At 40.8% G+C, this 21,288-nt stretch overlaps 2 protein-coding genes across 3 annotated transcripts in view; one reads left to right on the top strand and one right to left on the bottom strand.

Annotated features, from left to right (window-relative positions):
* TXNRD1 (thioredoxin reductase 1) overlaps positions 1-21,288 on the bottom strand; it is a 74,140-nt gene that overhangs the window by 32,778 nt on the left and 20,074 nt on the right. For both annotated transcript variants that reach the window (XM_029204409.1, XM_029204407.1), the window contains exons 2-7: positions 20,145-20,267; positions 18,623-18,695; positions 16,937-17,056; positions 2,367-2,509; positions 1,838-1,953; positions 23-248 (exon numbers count right to left, since the gene is read on the bottom strand). In XM_029204409.1, the coding sequence (XP_029060242.1) occupies positions 23-248; positions 1,838-1,953; positions 2,367-2,509; positions 16,937-17,056; positions 18,623-18,695; positions 20,145-20,231 (765 nt within the window). In that variant the 5' untranslated portion in view covers positions 20,232-20,267. The remainder of the gene's footprint in view (positions 1-22; positions 249-1,837; positions 1,954-2,366; positions 2,510-16,936; positions 17,057-18,622; positions 18,696-20,144; positions 20,268-21,288) is intronic.
* LOC114885073 (kelch-like protein 15) lies at positions 8,837-13,223 on the top strand. Its single transcript, XM_029204406.1, is given in 4 exon segments — positions 8,837-9,215; positions 9,217-9,596; positions 9,599-9,689; positions 9,691-13,223. Coding segments are annotated over 4 exon segments (1,830 nt in total). The 5' UTR covers positions 8,837-8,931; the 3' UTR covers positions 10,766-13,223.

The following is a 21,288-nucleotide window of genomic DNA, read 5'->3' as shown; positions in this document are numbered from 1 at the left end:
ACATATAGGCAACCCCACTTACTTTTATTGGTACAAACTGTCTTATAAACTTGATACCATGTTCTTCCATATGTTCACCGATTTTGTTGGCCATGTCCTGGTCAAATCCTCTTAGGAGAATGGACCGTACCATAACAGTGACATCTAAACCAATGCCAGCAAGAAATCCAGCACATTCCAAAGCAACATAGGATGCTCCAACCACCAGGGTCTTACCCGGGCAATAGGGTAAAGAGAACAGATCATCACTGAAAAAAAAAAATTTTTTTTTTAAAAGGAAGAAAAGAAAAATGTTCATATGTGAATAATGACCATATCAAAGTAGACCTTTTTACTTTCCTAAGAACAAGACACTTTAAAAATTAAAAACATTCAATTAGCTACACACATAATATTTGAGAAGATTTTATAAGGTCTTAGACACTCTCCTTTCTTGCCACTTAGCTGCTCTGGAAGCAGCTCGAGCTACCATGGCTGAGCACAGTAAACCATACAACTCTGACATTAGCCCAACTCCCAGTCAAACACATTTATTCTGTACTATCCAGAATAATTCTCCACTTACGTGTTTACAACCATACATTTGCAAACCCAAACTCCCACCCTCCTCCCACCACTCAGCTCTCCCTGAGGTACAAACCCGGTGTTACTTCCCCCTCACCTACAACACCAATTATCAAGCGGGGGGGGGGAGAGAGGGACTTCCCTGCTGGTCCAGCGGTTAAGACTCCGCACTCCCAATGCAGGGTGACCGGGTTCGATCCCTGGTCAGGGAACTAGATCCCGCATGCTGCATCTAAAAGATCCCACATGCAGCAACTAAGACCCAGCACAACCAAATAAATAAATATTAAAAAAAAAAAAAGAGTGGGGAGAGGGGTGGGGGAAACTTTCAACATATGGGTTTTATAATATGAAAACCAACTATAAAAAGTAAAACCTGACAGAATCTTCTAGCAGAATGAGGAAGATACAAGACATAAGAGATCATAAAAGCATTGTTGGGAGATGAGTTTTTTAAAATATGAGAAGGGAGCCCATCCAAGACAGCAATGACAAGAGTTGTCATCTGAGCTGCCCCCGATGAGGCTCAAAGGATAAACTCCTATTACAAAAAAAAAAAAAAAGAAAAAAAAAAGCCTGAAAACAAGTAATTTATAACACCATCAGAAAACCAGAAAGTCCTGGGCAAAAAGCATCCAAGAAGACATACTTATCAACAATGTCTTAATGACTTCATAAATTCAAAACTCCTGAACAATAATGTCACCATTATTGTCACTTGATGGACAAAAATAAACCACACAGCAAAACCTTCCTGCTTGACTCACTGATTTCAGAAGGTCCCTCTACACTGACAATGCAACCATACAAATGGCAAAGGAGTAAGGAAAAACTAGGATCTGAGAAACCTAAATGGCCTGCTATCCTCTAATTTTTTTAGCATCTACATAAAGGTAATATGTGATTCTAGTTTTGAAAAAACAAGAACGTATCTATCAATTATTTTATAAAATGTGAATATCCATCTGGTTTTATATAGTATACACGTATAACATATACTCACACAAATATAAATTTCAAATATAAATATTGTAAGCATGTATCTATATGTTAGCAGCGATATTAACTCCTGGTGATAAGATGACCAGTGTTTATAGTTCTGAATTTTAATGTTCTCTGGTTTAAAATAGTTTTTCCTTTCTCTTTTTCCTAATTCCCTGTCCCTCTGGACAAAAATGTGGTGGAAAAACTAAGTTTCAGGAAAAGAATTAAATGGGTTTGAAGAAAAAAGAAAAAGCAAAAATCCCCTTTTCTCCCTGCAATTTGTCCTTACCTGCTGATGCAGTATTCTTTGTCACCAGGGATACCCAAATAACGTGGCCTTTCACCAGTGGCAATGAGAAATCTCTCTGCAGAATAAATCTTCTCTTTGCCTTTGTTGTTTGTTGCCTACGAAGGAACCAATATATCAATTCTTAACAAATTATTATCCTTTAGAATTGTAAACGTTATAATTAAAAAGGCTGTTTTACCACATTGCCCAATTTGATCCTCATAAAAATTTGCTAATGCAGTAAGAAAGAGATACTAAGACTCTGAGTAGTTAAGGGATCGCTCAAAGTCCCAATGCTAGGAAGCGACAGAGCCAAGACTCAAATCCAGCTAATGTGGCCCCAAATCCAGATTACCCTTTACTACACCACAAGAGAAAGTCCCTAAGAAGTAATTGCAAAATCACCAAACTGGACGGTCTGGGTCGCAGTGGCCATCATTTTTATTAGGATAATCACCTTCTCTTTTCCTCCCCCAACAAAAGCTTAAAAACACACCAAAAACAGCTATTTACACTGTCACATGGTTACCTTAATCCTATGAGGCCCAACAAACTGCCCATATGCGTTCTCATAGGTGACCTTTTTCTCCCGCAGAGCCACACGGTAGCCCCAGTTCAGAGAGCCAATGTGATTCTGGACAGCTTCTGTCATTCTCTCCCAGTCATGTTTCACTGCACAAGAGAGTAAGACAAAATGTTTAGCTTTTCTGCTGCCACCTAGTAAATATCATTTCCCGGTGACTATTTAGTCTAAAAGGGCAAGTCCTTCATTTCAAGCACATAAACAATCTTTTCAACTATTTTTCCCTTTTAGAAAACTACCAGACAATTAAATAGTGCAGAATCTCTGGCAGTTCTTAAGACTAAAATAACCATACCCAAAGCTTTTTCTTCTTTATCTAGAAACGAATGGGAATTGTACCTTGGATTGTGAACACTGACTGCTGGGGTAACAAGGTACTTAGGTTCTTGAGAACCTAAGATTCCTAAGATTCTGAATGTGTAACAATCTCTAAGAGATTCTGATGTAGCCAGATTTGGAGTTACCAAACTGGTTAACAGTGTCTAGACCAGGGGGCTGGCAAATTAAGGCCCCACCAGTCAAATTCAGCCAATCACCTTTTCTGTAAATAAAGCTTTACTGAAATCCAGCCACGATCATTTATTTCCATATCGTCTAGGGCTGCCTTCATGCAACAACTGCAGAGGTGAGCAGTTGTGACATAAGCCAGATGGCCCACAAAGCCTAAAATATTTACTATCTGGCCCTTTACAGAAAAAGTTTGCTGATCCCTAGTCTAGACCGAGAAGTTTAAGAGCCTGCCTCATTGCCTCCCAAGCTTCCCATCTCACCAAAGAAAGGAAGAGTCTTAAAATTCTACCATAAAATGAATCCTTTGAGCCAAGGCACTAACATAATATTGAATTTCAATGGATAAAAATCAATCCTGTCATTCATTCATTACTAACTTCAACAATGACGAAAAAAAAAAAGATACGGGTAAAATATACTCTGGTGGTAGAAGGCAGGTTCTGGGGAAGCTGTGGTTTGGAAGGAAGGAGAAGAGAATCAACATGCATTGAAAGCCTCTGTCACAGAAATGAGAGTCTGAGTCTTAAGAGTCAGGGCTAAGTAGCTTGGTCAGGCAGGAAGTGATGCAATCAATTCTATGAGTACCAGTGGCCAGCCTCTGGAAGTAGGAATGACAGCACAAAAATTGGCTTGTGGCCTCCCAGAACACAGATTATAAAGATTCAATTAATAGAACCATAAAATGTCAGAACTGGAGCAAACCTTCAGAGATCAGTTCAGTTGGGGAGAAAAAAAAAGGGACCTTGGAGGCCATGTGGTCATGAGGCCAGGAGGATTACGTGCTGGGGCGTGAGGGATTCTGCAGGGAGCCTCAGCCAGCCTGTCCATCCGGTGTCCGTCCACCACCACTACAAAAAGAGGAGGCAGGGGCTTCCCTGGTGGCGCAGTGGTTGAGGGTCCGCCTGCCGATGCAGGGGACACGGGTTTGTGCCCCAGTCCGAGAGGATCCCACATGCCGCGGAGCGGCTAGGCCTGTGAGCCATGGCCGCTGGGCCTGTGTGTCCGGAGTCTGTGCTCCGCAACAGAAGAGGCCACAAGAGTGAGAGGCCCGCGTACCGGAAAAAAAAAAAAAAAAAAAAAAAAGAAGAGGAGGCAGGACTCACTGTTTCCCCACCAGGAATGGAACAGAATAGTGTAACTCGCTCCCACTTGCCAATCAACTAGCTGCAACAATTACCAACATTTTACCAATCTCATTACATATACGTCTTTCTACTAAAATATTTTAAGCAAATCCCAGACATCATTTTTGGTGGTGGCTTTGGCTGTCACTGTGAATTAGGGATGCCCAAGGGCCAGTGATGCTATCCTCCGCTACAGTTCCTTACAATTAGGAACTGTCCAGTGCAATGTGCCAATAAAGCCCCAGGGAGAAACAACAGATCAAAGGCAGGATTAATTTCTGAAACTTTACAGTGGTAGAAGTACTAAGTGGATTCTACTCTGCTAATCCTACAGGAGATACCATATTCTAAAAGACACAGCTGGGACTAAATAATAGTACCAATAAATTATTTCAATGACAGAAATTCAGATTCAATGATCAGACCTAATTCAACCTTAATTCTGTTGTTAAAGCCTTCCTTTGTAACTGTCAGGCCCCATCTGATTTCCAAACTCCTTAAACCCCCTTTCTCTACCAAAGTTCCTTCATCCTCTGGTACAGTAGGCAGGCACCAATCTCTAGTGTGGTTATGCTCAGGCAGAAGAAATTTAAAAACTGCAGCCTACTAGTGGTTAAGAATCCGCCTGCCAGGGACTTCCCTGGTGGCACAGTGGTTGGGAGCCTGCCTGCCAGTGCAGGGGACACGGGTTCAAGCCCTGGTCCAGGAAGATCTCACATGCCACGGAGAAACAAAGCCTGTGCGCCCCAACTACTGAGCCTGTGGCTCTAGAGCCTGAGAGCCACAGCTACTGAAGCCCGTGCACCTAGAGCCCGTGCTCCACAAGAAAGAGAAGCCACCGCAATGAGAAGCCTGCACACCACAACGAAGTGCAGCCCCCGCTCGCCGCAACTAGAGAAAGCCCGCAAGCAGCAACAAAGACCCAACGTGGCCAAAAATAAACTAATTAATTAATTAAAAAAAATAAAAGCTGCAGCCCACCAGTTTAGGATTCAGCACCAAGGTCCTCCACCTGCTCCTATGGTCCTGGGTCTTGCATTCCATTCTGAGAACTGAGTTTCTGTCTTATAAAATCCAAATTCCTACTTTACATCCTGCTGGTAGTAAATGGATCCTTGTTGGACTGATTACATGCCCAGAACCCCAGTTCTCTAGGGCTGCCCTGCCTTCCAGTAATGCCCCAAGTCCACTGCCTTCCTGCATTCCCAAATACCACCTGGATGCTCCCCAACCGCACTCAGCCCATCCGCTGGCATGGCCCAGCATTTCCCCTAGGCCTCCTGACTCTGCTGCTTGGTCTACCAGCTGTAATCCAATGCTGAGCCTCTGCGATGTGGATTCTAGCTGGCGAGGCAGGACCTGTATTTCACCTGGGTGTGCCCTTATGCCCACCTCAGCAACTGGGTCTTAAAGCCAACTCTCGGATGCCCCTGATCCGCCCCCCTCCTACTGTACTGTACACCCCTGGGTTCGACAATACTAATCAAACTACTAGCATCCTTACATCTTCGCCTCACCTGCTCACTTGCACCTCAAAGTCCCTGAAGGGGCAAAAATTCCTTCCACTATATACACAGGGAAATGAAGGATGGGTGACCTGCCCAGGGCCACACATAAACTCATGGCAGCACAGACACACTGTATGTGAACCCTCAGGTGTGTGGTAGGAGAATACGTACATCCAGAAATTCTGCAAGCCCCCAACTGCAAACCAATGACCTTGCTTTCTCTGTAATGACAATGGGATCCTAAAACTTCACAAACGCTTAATTTTTTAAAGGCACACTTAATTCCTGAGCACAAGAGAACTCAAACAGATAAATCTGAAAAATATGAAGCCAATAAATCTTTCAGAAAGTTCCGATTCATCCAGTTTACATGACTGAGCTCACATAATTCTTTTCTCGGCACAGTCTCAGCTTGGAGCTTTTAGGAAAAGAGCAGATCACAGGCTGAGTCCTGGATATGTCACCCCCCCATCCCAACCCCATCACCAGGCAGATTCAGCTGTGCTGCCTGGTCCAGGTCCAAAGGGCCCTTCCTCCTTCACCACGCTCAGAACTATTTGCAGTGTCAGAGAGGACAGTCTTCCAAGAAAACGGGAGTGCTGTTCTTTGGTCCAGGACATGAGATTAGGTGTGTTTCTTTCTGAAAAATGCAAAATAAGCCTTCATGCTTCATCTCTTGGGAACACGGACCAGCAGCCTCTAGGGGTTTCTCATTTGAAAAATACACCTCCAAGTTTCCTTCTTCCTCGAAGATCTAATGACGAAGTGATATTTGTCTAAATCCACTGTATTCTTCACCACAAAGCATTTTAGCACAAAAGGAGGGAGGCAATGACTGCTCCCCCAGTTGGTGGGCTCCCTCTCCCTTGGTGTTGGCCCCGGCAGGCACAGCAGGCCACTCCCGTGACGCCCAGCTCTGGTTCCCACAGCCAGGCCACAGCCTGCTCCCGAGGCTTAATGAGAAAAGCTGAAGATGACAGTAAGCGAACCACCAGGCTTTCATTTAGGAAGAGTGAGGGGATTTAAACAGTAGGCACAGCTCTTCAAACAGCTCGCGTCAAAGACTCTGGGATTGCTGCTGCTGACAAAGGCATACAAGGGGTGGGGGGTATACAAATACAAAGTTATATACTTCTACCTTAAAATCTGGAAACGGGGAAGAAACACCAAAGAGCTAAAACTATTAAATTAGTTGAATAAATAATTTCTGTAGGGATAGAAAAATAACATAACTTTGATTTGGTTCAAGTTTTAAAACCCCACGGAATTCAGGAGCTTCTGCTGGTTTTAATGTGCAGATCTGGACTGTGCTGGTAGTGGCTTCTTTATTGCCTCGCCTTTGTACACTTAGTAGTTCCTCATCATATAATTTAGAAATAAGTTCAACATAAATAAGTAAAGGAGTTATTATTGTTACGTGACAGCTACCTATATATTCTTTTGCTGGAAAGAAGGTTTGTCAATTCATCAAGTTATATTTTACCACCCACCTGATTACTGAATTTATTAGAATTATACTTTGTTGACCCTGTTAATAAAATTCATTCGGCACACGCCTATACTTATCTCTTAAAGATTCTAAAGACCCATTATATGTACTTTCCTACATTTTTAACCAAACTAAGTATTCTGTTCCACCTCCTTCATTTTTCATGAGAGTTGACAGTTTTAAAGCTAACATCCACTACTTCTACATACCAATTTGAGTACTAGACCTTATATGAATGAATAACATTTTCATGACTCTGAGTTATAGCTCTCCAGAACTGTTACTGATTGAGATTTAAGGGCCAGTGGCATTCACTATGAAGAAGACACTATATGGAAATTATTACAGCGCAAATCAAAATTTGCTTGGAACAACCTTATTTTTCCCAATAAACACTAGACTTTTTCAGATTAATATTCTTGTTACATGTCCTTCTCTTTAAGAGGGAAATAAACTGTTCAAATATACAACTTCCTGTAAGATCCACAAATGTTTCCTACAACCCATTAAACAAAGAGCCAAGAAAAGTGCTTGGCGGAGTCTGCTCCAATTTACTGACGCTCTGAATAGGGAAGAGTTACAAGAAGCAAGTCCAGGAGGAAGGGACAGAAACTAACATTCACTGAGTGGCAGGTATTTTAATCACACTGTTGAATTTAATCCTCACCACACAGGTAGTACATAGCAGAGTCAGCACTAGTGCCCAAGTCTGTCTACGCTAACAACCTACACTTTAATGGGGCAAAGGAAGGATCTTAACCCTAGGTGCTCTGGAGAAAGAAGTCTCACTGACAATACTGGTAAAAAGAGTATGTGTGGAATGATGGGGCTGAGAGGGATCACAGATCTTATGAGAGTGGTTAGAAAATAAAATGAGTGGTTCTTAGGTTTTCCTCCCAAAGACCCAGAGGAGTATGGCCTACAGACCACATATAGAACTTGCCCCTTTTGGGGGGACCATGGTGAGGAGAGGTAAACACAGAGCCATGTCAAAAGCTCTGAAAGTACCTGCCCCTACAACAGCTCCTAAAACTCTGGTCCTACAAAGGAACTGCCACTGAAGCCACGAGGGCTTAAAGAACACCACTTGTCTACACTCCATCTGCTGTGAAGTCAGTAAGGCTTCAGTCTAAACCTTAGTGCTGCCAATTTCTCAGCTATGACATGGGCGCACTATCCCACCCCCTAGAGCTTCAGTCTCCTCGTCTGCCAAATGGAACAACGGGATCTCCCTCCAGGGACAGCAGGCTTACATATGTACTGGAATAAGATAGAATGGAGAGAGAAGCCCAGAGGCGCCGTCGTCGACGTCGCCAGTGCCTGCACCTCTGCTGCTGCCCGCGACCCCCCAGCCCCTCTCTCCGCCCGAGGCCCCGAGTCGGCCCTACCGCCGACCCCCGCCGGGCGCTGCGAGGTCCCTGGTGTTGGCAAGGCCGGGCCCGGCCCCGATGCCGCTCCGCCTCGCGCAGATCCCGACTGTCTCGAATCGCGTCTCAGCGCTGTCTTCTTTCCCAGGACTGGTTTTGTGGGGGCCGCAGGCGCGCAGACTCGCCCCCCGCCGGAGCGCCCCGGCCCGGCCCCGGAGCGGCCCCTTGTAGACGTTCGAGGAGCCAGCTGAGTGCTGTCCTGGCGCCCGACCGCCCACCGTCCAGCCCGCTTCTTCCTGATGCAGACTGCAGTCCACCAGAGGCTGGACAGACCCCTGAGATTCCAGGGTATGGATTGTGAACAAGTTGGTTTTGTTTCACATGTTCATTTACAGCGCTTTTGTGTTCTACCTTTCCAAAATGAAAGTATATAGCTTTTGGATTAATGGAGTGCTGATAAAAATTTATGATATTAATTTCATCTTGTGCATACTTTGCTGTGTTAGGTGATTCATGGCAGGGGACGTGGAAGGATTCTGTTCCTCCATCCATGACACCAGTGTCTCTGCTGGGTTCAGAGCACTGTATGAGGAGGGATTGCTTCTTGATGTCACTCTGGTTATTGAAGATCATCAGTTCCAGGCCCATAAAGCACTCTTGGCCACCCAGAGTGATTACTTCAGAACTATGTTTACCGCCGATATGAGGGAGCGAGATCAGGACAAAATTCATTTAAAAGGTCTAACTGCTACCGGTTTCAGCCACGTCCTTCAGTTTGTGTGCTATGGAACGATAGAACAGTATGAGTACTGTTCATGAGATTCTTCAGGCTGCCACGTATGTTCAACTTATACAAGTGGTGAAGTTCTGCTGCTCTTTCCTATTAGCAGAAATCTGCTTAGAAAACTGTGCAGAAATTATGAGACTCTTAGATGATTTCGGTGTAAACATCGAGGGAGTCAGGGAGAAGTTGGACGCCTTTCTGCTAGACAACTTCGTACCACTCATGTCCAGGCCTGACTTCCTGTCTTATCTGAGCTTTGAGAAGCTCATGTCTTACTTGGATAATGATCATCTGAGCAGGTTCCCAGAGATAGAGCTGTACGAGGCTGTGCAGTCTTGGCTGCGGCATGATAGAAGACGCTGGAGACATACCGATACTGTCATTCAGAACATCAGGTTAAGACATCAGAATTTTATAGATTCTCCCGACAGCTGCGCCATGAAGTTGACCAAGCCTTGAATTACTTTCAGAACGTTCACCAGCAGCCTGTTGGACATGAAATCAAGCCGCATCCGCTCTGCCAAACCCCAAACTACAGTATTCCGAGGCATGATTGGACATAGCATGGTTAACAGTAAAATACTTCTCTTAAAGAAACCAAGAGTCTGGTGGGAACTGGAGGGCCCACAAGTACCTCTGCATCCGGACTGCCTTGCTATCGTGAATAACTTCGTGTTCTTGTTGGGTGGGGAAGAACTGGGCCCAGATGGCGAATTCCATGCTTCTTCCAAAGTGTTCAGGTATGACCCGAAACAAAACTCTTGGCTCCGGATGGCAGACATGTCTGTATCACGTTCAGAATTTGCAGTTGGTGTTATTGGAAAGTTTATTTATGCTGTAGCAGGCAGAACCAGAGATGAGACTTTCTATTCAACAGAGAGATATGATATCACCAATGATAAATGGGAATTTGTGGATCCTTATCCAGTTAACGAGTATGGACATGAGGGGACAGTGCTCAATAACAAGCTGTTTATCACTGGTGGAATCACCTCAACTTCCACCTCCAAACAAGTGTGCGTGTTTCACCCCAGTAGAGAAGGGACCATAGAACAGCGGACCAGGAGAACTCAAGTAGTTACCAACTGTTGGGAGAATAAGAGCAAAATGAATTACGCTAGATGTTTTCACAAGATGATTTCTTACAACGGCAAGCTTTATGTCTTCAGTGGTGTCTGTGTGATCTTGAGGGCCTCTTTTGAGTCTCAGGGATGCCCTTCCACAGAAGTGTACAACCCAGAGACTGATCAGTGGACCATCTTGGCGTCCATGCCAATTGGTAGAAGTGGCCATGGTGTGACTGTGCTGGACAAACAGATAATGGTTCTTGGAGGCCTTTGCTACAATGGTCATTACAGCGATTCTATTCTCACTTTTGATCCGGATGAAAACAAATGGAAGGAAGATGAGTACCCGCGGATGCCCTGCAAGCTGGATGGTTTACAAGTATGCAACCTGCATTTTCCAGAATATATACTGGACGAGGTCAGACGTTGCAACGAATGGCATCTTTCTCCCTTCAATAAAGCCAAACAAAAAATTTGTTTGAGACAAAGTAGTTAATTAAAAACATAAAGAAGAACCTCACTAGTTTTACTATCAAAGCCATTGGTCTAATACATGAAAATGTTTTCATTCTGTTCTCGCATCCTTTTTTTTCTTTTTAGTGGCCTCAAACTCATGCAATAAGTCAATTCTAAGCACTAGCTCTTGAAACTACTTCCAGAAGCAGTTTAATAGAACGATTCACTTATCTGGGAAGTTGATGTTATGCTTTAAACATTTCTTTCAAATGTCAGTGTAGGAGTCATGCATCTTCTAAGAGAAGACCTGATAAGTGTCACTGGATGTAATTTCAGTTCCTATCTCTATCTGAAATCTTTTTGAACATTTATTTCGGTGTATTGCAGTCTGTTAGACTTTTTGATTTTATTTTTTAAGTTTAAAACTCTTGACCTTTTTGCATGGCTTTTTGCTGAAAATGCAAAAATATAAAATTTCTACAAATTTAACTTTTTTATATTCAGAACACTATTTCTAAGCTGCCTTCTCTTATCTGCATTGTGTTAGTGAAAGCATAGCCATACTTGCTTACATCTTATGAATATATAAGGCACATCCCCTTTTATGCGTGGTTAGGATTCTATATTTTTAAGCTAGTGCACTTGCACACACAATTTGCCATACTTGTATTCTAGATGTAACGTCTTTTCATGTATTAACATTTTTAGAAAGTTAAAATAACTGGAGTCCTCGTTTGGTATCAGAGTAGCCTATCTTCAGTCCATACTGATTCAGTAATACTCAAACTCCTTATATTCCTGAAACATGTATGGTCTTATGAAAACTAACATTTTATGTTTTATTTTCAAAAGTAAATGTTAGTGTTGCTTATCGATGTATGTCTTCTTTTTGAAAATGTTTTTCTTTGCAGTCTGTTTAATGTTACCCTGTTTTTAGCGAGAATCGGAGTGGCATATGACAAGCCCTGGCCCTGCAGCGTGCAAGCACTTTTAAAGAGAATTTAGTTAATACCAGAGTCCTAAATAAAGGCCCCTTAAAAGTAAGTGCAACTCCCATTCTTTACATTCAATAAGGCTGCTGCATCTGTTATTGAATGGAAAGTAGCAACTTGTGGAAAATTTGAGCTCAGTTTTGACTTAGAGGTAAGGAATAGAATTATAATCTTAACTGGTCATATCTACTTGTTTATTTAGTACAAAATATTTAGTGGCACTGGGGATGTAAGCCCTCAGCTTTTGTTTTATTTACTGAAAGCTACTAGCATGAAAGACAGTAACCTCAAAGTTCAGAATGGATCAAGAATAACTGTTTAAAAGCAGTTATAATAAGTGTTTTAGGATTAGCCGCACCTTTCAACTCTTTAAACTCGAAGAAAAAGCATATAGTTGTCAAAATTAAGCAAGAATAACCAGGGAGTGGATCATTCAAACTGATGCCATTTTCTTCTGCGTAGACTCCGTATATGATACAGACTAGATCTACACTGGCAAAACTTGCCAGATCTTAGGATATTGGTGCAATATTGCAATGCCTTCTATATGGCTGTTGTGTAAATTTTCTAGTTTTACTTTTTTTTTTTTTTCGCTGCTGCCGCCACTGAATATAAAATGGAAGAGTGAAATCATGGAAATGAGAAGACTTGTTTCATTTTTGCAATTAAAATAGACAACTATGAAAAAAACCTGATTTTAAAACTCTACAACTGGAGGCTACAGTCAGGTACATAAGTAGTTTTTTAAAAAGCGAAACACTGGGATTGGCTTTAGAAATCAACTTAATATTTTTTTGTACATGAGACTTAAATTTTTATTAAGTGGTCCTATCATTTACTTTCAGTTTCTAAAAACGAAATTCAGTATCCTGTTTCCCATGGTAATATGGGTTAAAAGTCTTTTTCTACATCTTAAAAATCATTTTTAGTCATTTTACTTTTGAAAACTAGGGAGTTAGATTAGCCTTTTAATTCTTTTTCTAATATATTAGTTGGCTTAGTGTTTTATATGTGTGCCGTCTTGCTTTAAAGAAAATAACAGTAACGTCTTCATTATTTTCCTCATTGTTGTCTTTTGCTGGAAAAGACCGAGACAGGGAACCCCATCAGGCTTTTACACTCCAGTGGTGGTTCTCTTTAATTGCTTAGATATGACTTCGTAGTCCTAGTTAAAGTAAGATCTGGGCAAACAATTGAATATTCTTGGTCTTCATTGTAAAAACACAAGGCCAAGGTCAAAGTTCATGTTTTGGAAAATTGGTGAAATCTTTTAACTTGAACTGACTCTGGGTTTAGCTTCACACGTAAGTCATGTCTGACCTGATGTCACCTGTAATCAGTTTTGAGCTTTAAGAATCGTTGTTACTGCTTTGGGTTCCGAATGTATGAGAAAACTCTTCTGTTTATATGTAGTGCTAATTTAGCTTATTTTAAATCCATGATTAACTTACATTCCCTTTTAAAAGTATGGTTTAATTGCTGAAAGAGATTGATTTTTGTTATACTAAACTATGGAAAATTTTTTCATAGAATTTTTTTCAAGTTTATTTTTTGTGTGCTTCATTTGGAACCATTTTTGTTTCTATACATTATATGTGCTCAAAATAGTTTTTTTAAAATTCAGCAAGATTTAAAACTATACAGTGTAATTGCTGTGATCTTTGTGTGTTAATTTTCACTTTACATTTTAAATGCCAGACTTTACAAAAATAGCTGATTTTTGTTAATTGCATCTTAATTAGAAACATTCGTTCTCTTCCATGTCTTTGACCTTCTAAGTTTTTATTTTAATCTGCTTAAAGAAAATCCTTGCACTACAACCTTTTCATAAAATTCAAGATTCTCACGTTGAAGGTTTTGTATTGGAAGAAATACTACTGGTTTTTAAAAAGTAAAGCTTAATTAATAGAATTATTAGCTTTTCTTGAGACAGCTTTCTCTGTGTCCTCATTACTCTGTGTGAGAGTTACTGTAATTTGTGAAATATCGACTGAGCCCTTCACTTATCTTTTCTAAAGCAGCACCTTTGGACACCTCATTCTGGGAAGCCTGCTCGAGTCATAGTAAAGGACACACATTTGTGTGGGGAGAAGTGGTAAAAATGGTTTTGTCTTAATTACATGAAACTAAGCTTTAAAATATTTTATAACAAATTATTTGAGCTGCATTATCTAAACATGTCAAACGTTCAGTGGGACTATTTTTATATATGTATATGTGGTTGTAGGTCATGACATTTCAGTTTATAATATAAATTGTTATTTCAGTTTATAAGCTACCTCTCAGAAAAGACTAGCCTTTTGAGAATACGTAATTTAAAATTTTAGACTGAAGTAAAACACAACATAGATAGTAGTGTAAATTAGATATAAATGAGGGCTATATGGCAGTAAAACTGCTCGTGCCATTTTTCCTGTTTGCCTATTATACATTTTTTTATTTTTTGTTGTACTCTGAACATTTTTAGGGATCATACGTTCTATCAGATTAGAGTTGGTTTGGGGATAAATATCTTCTAAAAAGAGATTTATCTTAAAAATGACAGTTCTGAAAAATTAGTTTATCAAGAGTTTATAAAGTCAAATATTCAATAGACATAGACTGGAATAGGTAAACTCATGGAAGTCGTTTCCTTTCAGTATACCAGTATAACTTCAACATTACACGAGTAACATTGAGAGAATGCTGTCAGCTTTGTTTGTTCCTCCTTAATGTTCTTAGATTTTCTTTTTACATCTTTGGGAACAACTACATTAAAAACCTTATTAATCAGTATATCAGTAAGGATTAGGTGTTTGCTTTCTGAAGGAATGTTCCAGTGAGGTGATCAGAGAGGTTATTTTCTATCTAACTTGTATATGCCCTATACCCCCTTGGGCATATTTTGTCTATAGAAAAAATATTTTGACCTTTAGGTACATTTTGGGCCAGTAGTCAAATAATCCTAGGGCCGATTTAAAAATCTTAGAATAATTTAAGGTTTGCCTTTTATACCTCTTTTGGAAGTCTTTACATTTTTGTCAGGTAATTTTTCCCAAGCCGTGAATATAATCTATTCAAAACATGTTTATGCTATCCATTCTGTTTTTAAATTGAAAAAAAAAGTTAAAAGTGTTTATGAAGAAAAGTTTAAATTAAAATATTTTTAATCTTAAAAAAAAAAAAGATGGAATGGAGAATAAAGAGGAAAATGAGATGATCTGACTTTAATCACGACTCTGGTCCTATAGGACCTCGATGAATCCATAAGGCTGGCAGGAGGCTGAGGTGGGTAGTGGGGAAAGATGGTAGCTTCCTTTCTGCTACAGCTATGGTCTTTATCTCCTCTCCCCATTTTCTTCCCGCTACTATCTCAACAATCACAAAACATCTGTTCCAACTTGCCCTCAGCACAACTGTGCAGCTCCCTAAGCTGGTCCACATTCCTCCTCCTACCCTTGTTCCAAACCACCCAGGGTGTTCAGCCCACAGCAAATGTCCTCGTTTATGTTCCCCACATGCTCCCTGCTCTAGAGATGCCAGGGTATTTACTATTCTTCAAATATGTACCTCGTTCCTTCACTGTCTAAATGAACTGACCTTCCCCTCCTCTGCTGGCTGTCAAGGACACAACATCTAAAAAGTCATCTCCAGTCACCTCTTAAATCATTTACCGATCCCACCTCTGGGCTCCCAGGGTACTTAGTTGGTACATCAATGATGATAAAACCTGTGTACCTACAGATTTGTGTTATTTATCTTTATAAATATCTGTGTATTTCCCCAGCACAGACTCAAGTACAAAGAACGAGCACTCGATAGTAATATTATATAACTTCACTAGTAGGATTTCTAAAAAGTCTACTAAAAAATCTAATACATTAACTGAAGAGAGATTCTGTTGTTAACTGGGTAGTACATTGATAGTAGGCTCCCAGGAAGGCAAAGAGTGGATTAACAGCAGACTCAGTTGGGCATTCAGACACAGGAGTAAATAACTTGGGAGGTGGGGGGGGAGGGTAGAGGTGAAAAACAGAGGTGGACCATCAGCAGATGAAGTGTTAAATTCACGTTCCATAGGTCAAGAGTCTGCTCAACTGCCTTTCTGTTGGGCAAGGGAAAAGGACATGGAGCATGGCACCTTAGAACCAAATAACAAAACTCTCAGTACCAGTCTCAGGCCTCCAAAGGTCACTGACAGAAAGCAGCCTTCTAAGGGTCTGAGGAAAGAGATATGACCCCAGCATAAGAAAACTTCAAGTTAAAAGCATCAACAAAGGAAGCATGACTAGGTTAGAGGAAGAGCAAAAATTTTCAAAGCATGTGTTTATACCTTTTACACATGGGTATCTAATAACTCTTAATTAAAACTCAGAAAAAGCCACAAAACAATTTACCCTAGCTGCTGGCTAGAAGATTTTCCCTCCAATGTCCCATAGAACTAAAATCAGATAAGGGTTGGAGTCTCACTCTTCAAGGACATAGTGACCTACGTAATTAATTAGCCAGGAAGCTGTGCCAGACCTCATTTTATTCTTCTACAGATAATGTCATCTATACCTTCTAAAGTCAACCGATTCCTGTTCAACTTTTCTAGGGTTTCTATGGTAGTCTAAATATTTTTAATCCAACAAAACCCCCTTCTCAACAAACAATCCCCCCAAATATCAGCTCATGGAACAGACTTTTCTGGTGAGAGAAAAATGTAATAGCTTCAAAGGAAAGCAAATGTAGTTTGCACTTCCTTAGGAAACTCTATACAATTACGAGAATTTATTTGAAAGAATTCTGGTTTTCTATTATAAAAAGGTACCCCAAGTGCAATATCTGTTCTTACCATACATAATAATAGCTACAGAGCTAACACGACACAGGATAACCCCAGTGATTTTATCCATTAAAAAAGCAAACAACAGGGCTTCCCTGGTGCCGCAGTGGTTGAGAGTCCGCCTGCCGATGCAGGGGACACGGGTTCGTGCCCCGGTCCGGGAAGATCCCACATGCCGTGGAGCAGCTGAGCCCGTGAGCCATGGCCGCTGAGCCTGCGCGTCCGGAGCCTGTGCTCCGCAACGGGAGAGGCCACAACAGTGAGAGGTCCACGTACCGCAAAAACAAAAACAAAAACAAAAAAACAAACAACAGAAACGACTTCCGGGTTACTTGTAGATGGATGGCGCATTGCAAGATCCCAGCTTGAACCCCTCAGAAGCACAAACGGAAGAGCAGCTTCCCCCACATACCTATCTCCTCGACGTTCCACCCGTAGTTTCGAGAGTCTCGGAGGGCTTGTCCTAACAAAGCCGCTTGGTGCATCAGTTTTTTAGGTATGCAACCCACATTCACACATGTTCCTCCGAGACCTGCAACAACACTGAGAGATCAGTTTATAGCCCGTATTACAATCCTCCAAAGAAAAAAGGCAACGATTATTACTAACATCACAGAGGAGGAGATTTCCCTTCTATCCCTCTTGAGTTCTTGTGGTTGGACTAATAATAAATTTGACATAACAGATCCCCAGGAGAAAAAGAAAGAAATTTTAATTTGTGCACATGAAGGTTTCATAGAAATGGGACCTAAGAAGTAGCCAAAGCAGGCAGTTTTTATACTTTTTAGACAAAGAAACAATATATTTGTGAGAAATTGACAGGACAAAGAAACTTAGGTTTTGGGTGCCCAATTATTTAAGAATCTAAACAGAGTTTAGGCTTGGGACGAATTAAAGAGGTGACAGGTTTGTGTACAATAGGCTCCTCAGCCCGAAATTTCGTATCTTTTGTGATAAGCCTGCCTCTCTACCTCCAGATGCAGGAAGTGCACCTTTCGCATGACTTATTTCCTGCTTTCAGAGACAAAAAGGAGAGCCAGAGTGTCCCTCTTGCACTGGCCATTTCTTAAGTAACTTTAATTCAAAATAATCAATATGCCACTGTGTGTATTTTGGGGTGGCCTGCCCCAAGCACCAGTGCTATTGTATTAAACATCATAATTTATTTGCTTAATGTAGCCAATACTTTTTATATGAGTTTATTCCTAAGTCTCGTGACATTTCTAAGTTCAGAGAGCCTTATAGACCAAACACAGCAACATTACCCTAAAATGAAAATGAGCGGATTTCCACAACTTCCATATACTTCAAAGATTCAAAGTTAATTGACTGCTGATAAAAATGTCAGAAACTGAAGCCTTACTTTGCGTACAACCTTACACTTGCCACCAGCCCTAGGAGTAGAACCGATAAAGGGGTTGTTGAGCTGGGCGTGGCTGGACTGCAGTGGGCCTGGGAGCACACAGAAAGTTTGGTGTATACGAGCATCTCTACGGAGGCGGTCTATAGCCTTCGCTGATTCTCACCAAAGGATTCATGACACCACCCCCCCCACACCCCAAAAAAAAAAAGATTTAGTGTCCCTGAGTTTAAAGAACATGGTGATAACTTGTCTCCATTAGGCAGGTGGGGAGGTAGCCAAAATGGCATGAGTAAGACTGCAAGATGGCAGTGGACTCCACAGCGAAGGAAATCGAAGCCCTCTCAGGAGAATGCTTAGCCGAGTGTCATTATGGAATGTGAGCTCCACAGGCCAGAGGGACTACACCCAGCACCAGAACAGTGCCCGACACAGAAGTGACACCTTCACAAATATTTGATGAATGAATTAGAAATTGTGACACTGTCTTATCCAGACTTCCTGCTTCTTCTTGCCTCCTTCTAATTTGAAGCAGCTGAGTCATCTTGGTAAGACTTACCTATTTCAACATTTAACTGGAGTCCATTTTAACTTAGCACAAGTGAAAGAAGTACATGTTTGGGGGTTTTTTCTTATTTAATTTTTAATTTTAAAATTGGACTTTAGTGGCCATTTAAACCAGTGCCAGGGAAAAACCTGCTCCTACAAAGTCACTTCTAAGGTATTTTAAAAGCCTACCCCATCTAGTTCCAAGAGGGGTTGGAATGACAAAATCCAGGACCATCACCTTCTTGTCATATTTGGCTGCCTCCTGGAAAATAAAATTATTAAAATGAGTTGGAGTGGTTAACATGATGGACTGGAAATGGGCTGTTGAAAACCCATGTTGTTTTTACTAAGCTATAATGCCTAAAACATAACCAATCATTAATACCTGAGAATTTCATATACCAAAACGATTAGTGCAACTCCAAGGTAAAAGTTAAGCAATACTTAGTCAATAAGGGTAGCTTTAAAGAATATGCAGATTACAGTTGCAGAACTGTCAGAGTCAGCTGGAATCCCTAGAATCCTCTTATGTGATTCCAGCCAAACGATAATAAAGTAAGCAATAATCTGAAAAATATGTGGCCATTTCTAAGCAAGTGGTAAACAGGCAGTAAAACAGATATACTGATAGTCTACAATCCTTGATTCAACCTGTATCCAGTAAGACAATATTTTTATAAGTACTTCGAAGTTTTATCTACTTCAGTTTCTGAACAGAATACTGGAAAAGTTTTTCTTCTGAAATTGTCAGATTTCCTAAAATGTTCACGTGAAGAGCCAATGGAGAAGTTGATGATCTCTCTAAGGTTTCCGAATCTATTTTAGGGGAGTGACGACCATCACAAGTTCATTTTGCAGAGTATCCTTTATCTTTCTCAGAGAATAAGCTTTGTGTATTTGCAACTAGACCTCCAAAGCTTATTTGAAAGGACTGAGTCTATGTGTCCTTCAAAGCCACCACTGCTAGAATAAAAAAAATCTGAGATTACTCCTGAATCATTTACAGCAAAGCAATGCTTGATGCCAGACATTGGCCTGCTCCCAATTTGAACAGCTTCATTTGAATCTACCTTTACTGATTCACCACAAGCTACACCTTAGAGGAGGACAACTACCTCATCTTTTAAAACAATAGGGAACAACGACAGGCACAAGGGCCCCTCACACATGGAAAATGTATCTCAATTCAGGGCCAGGAGCCGTACTCCTAATCTCCTGTATTTATATGTCCTGTACTCCATCACCTCCAGGCCACAGAGTTAGTGGATACACTCTTACCTCATTTCGTACACAGGGGAGGCAAAAACTTTTAGTAATTAAGCTTAAGAAATCCAACTGCTCTCCATCTTTCTATTGGGGAGGAGGCTCTGTGATTAGGGAAATCATCAAAGTGAAAACAACTAATAATTATCGTATTTATAAAGAATAAAAATATATTTATTTCTTTTCAAGCCATTTGCATACAAACCCCTTATTATCTTTAAAAAATCAACCAAACTTAAAATGAATGAAAATGTGTCCCAGAATACTGGCCCCAGTATTTTTATACAAAGAATATACAGCTAAACCTGGAAAAATGTCCTTAACGTTCCCTGCCCAAGTTAACGTATAAAACATCACAAGAGTAGCTCAAATTCCACAGGGGACCTGGAGAATGTTGTCGGGGATGTGACTATTCTACCCATATCCCAGAACACACAAGAAGCCTTGCCTTAGCGGCCGCCAGTCCTCCTGAGCCCCCTCCAACGATGATGAGGTCATAGTCATAGGACTCGGGGAGATCCTCGGGGCCGTTCATTTTCAGTAGATTTTGAAGTCTGCCCTCCTGATAAGCCTAAAGAAGAAAAACAATGGAAGTAAAAATAACTTAAAAGCAGCAATGTCTGAAAAGTTTTGTGAAAAACCTTTCCTCAAAGAAAAGCAAAGGAAAAATATTGATTTACATCATAGCATGCAATGGAAATGTTCAACCTTCCTTCAAGTGGTCATCAGTAACCTGCTTTCTGTTAGGACTGTCCTAATGCATCTCCACATCACAGATAGCTACTCTGAAGTGTCCTCATAGTACACGAAACTAAGGCCCTGATGGTCCCACAAAGCAACTTAGACCTAAATTAAGTTTGATCGGCTCTTTTTTCCTAGAATTTTTAAAGTAGGCTTTAAATTAGGTTTTAAAAACATCGGTACTATATGTTTTTAATAGACCCAATACAATTTGGCAATCATTTTCACTTTCTAGTCAAAGGTAGAATAATGAGTAGGCTAAGGTCATAGATTAAGATAGGGACCTGGTAAATAGCAACTGAAACAGGTTAGCCAAATATTTAAAACTTTTTCTTCATTGTTTAGGTAAAGCATAAAATCTAGAAATTCAGAACAAAATCACTAATTGACACTGACCTGAACAAAATGTTAAAAGTCCCTGCTTTCATAAGACATTTTAAATAAATGGGGAAAAAAGGTTAAATAAATAAACAAGTGACCCTTAAAGCTCATTTCTTTAATCTGCTTATGTATGAAGCCTCCTATATTTGGTAGTTTCCATGTACTTGGCATTTATAATATAAACGTTAGACTTTTAATTTTAAAACATCCTTTGATTCCACTAGTTTTAAAACACATTAGTTACATTTCATATTAGCATGGAACACTGTTTCGGTGAATATTTAAAATTATTTCTTATTTTAAAAATCTGGGGCTTCCCTGGTGGCGCAGTGGTTGAGAGTCTGCCTGCCAATGCAGGGGACGCGGGTTCATGCCCCGGTCTGGGAAGATCCCACATGCTGTGGAGCAGCTGAGCCCGTGAGCCATGGCCGCTGAGCCTGCGTGTCCGGAGCCTGTGCTCCGCAACGGGA

Source organism: Monodon monoceros, unplaced genomic scaffold (assembly GCF_005190385.1).
Source record: "Monodon monoceros isolate NGI ecotype Baffin Bay Population unplaced genomic scaffold, NGI_Narwhal_1 Super_Scaffold_6, whole genome shotgun sequence".
Lineage (NCBI taxonomy): Eukaryota > Metazoa > Chordata > Mammalia > Artiodactyla > Monodontidae > Monodon > Monodon monoceros.
Note: the sequence above shows the minus strand (reverse complement) of the source record. Positions and strands in the feature narration are given on the sequence as shown.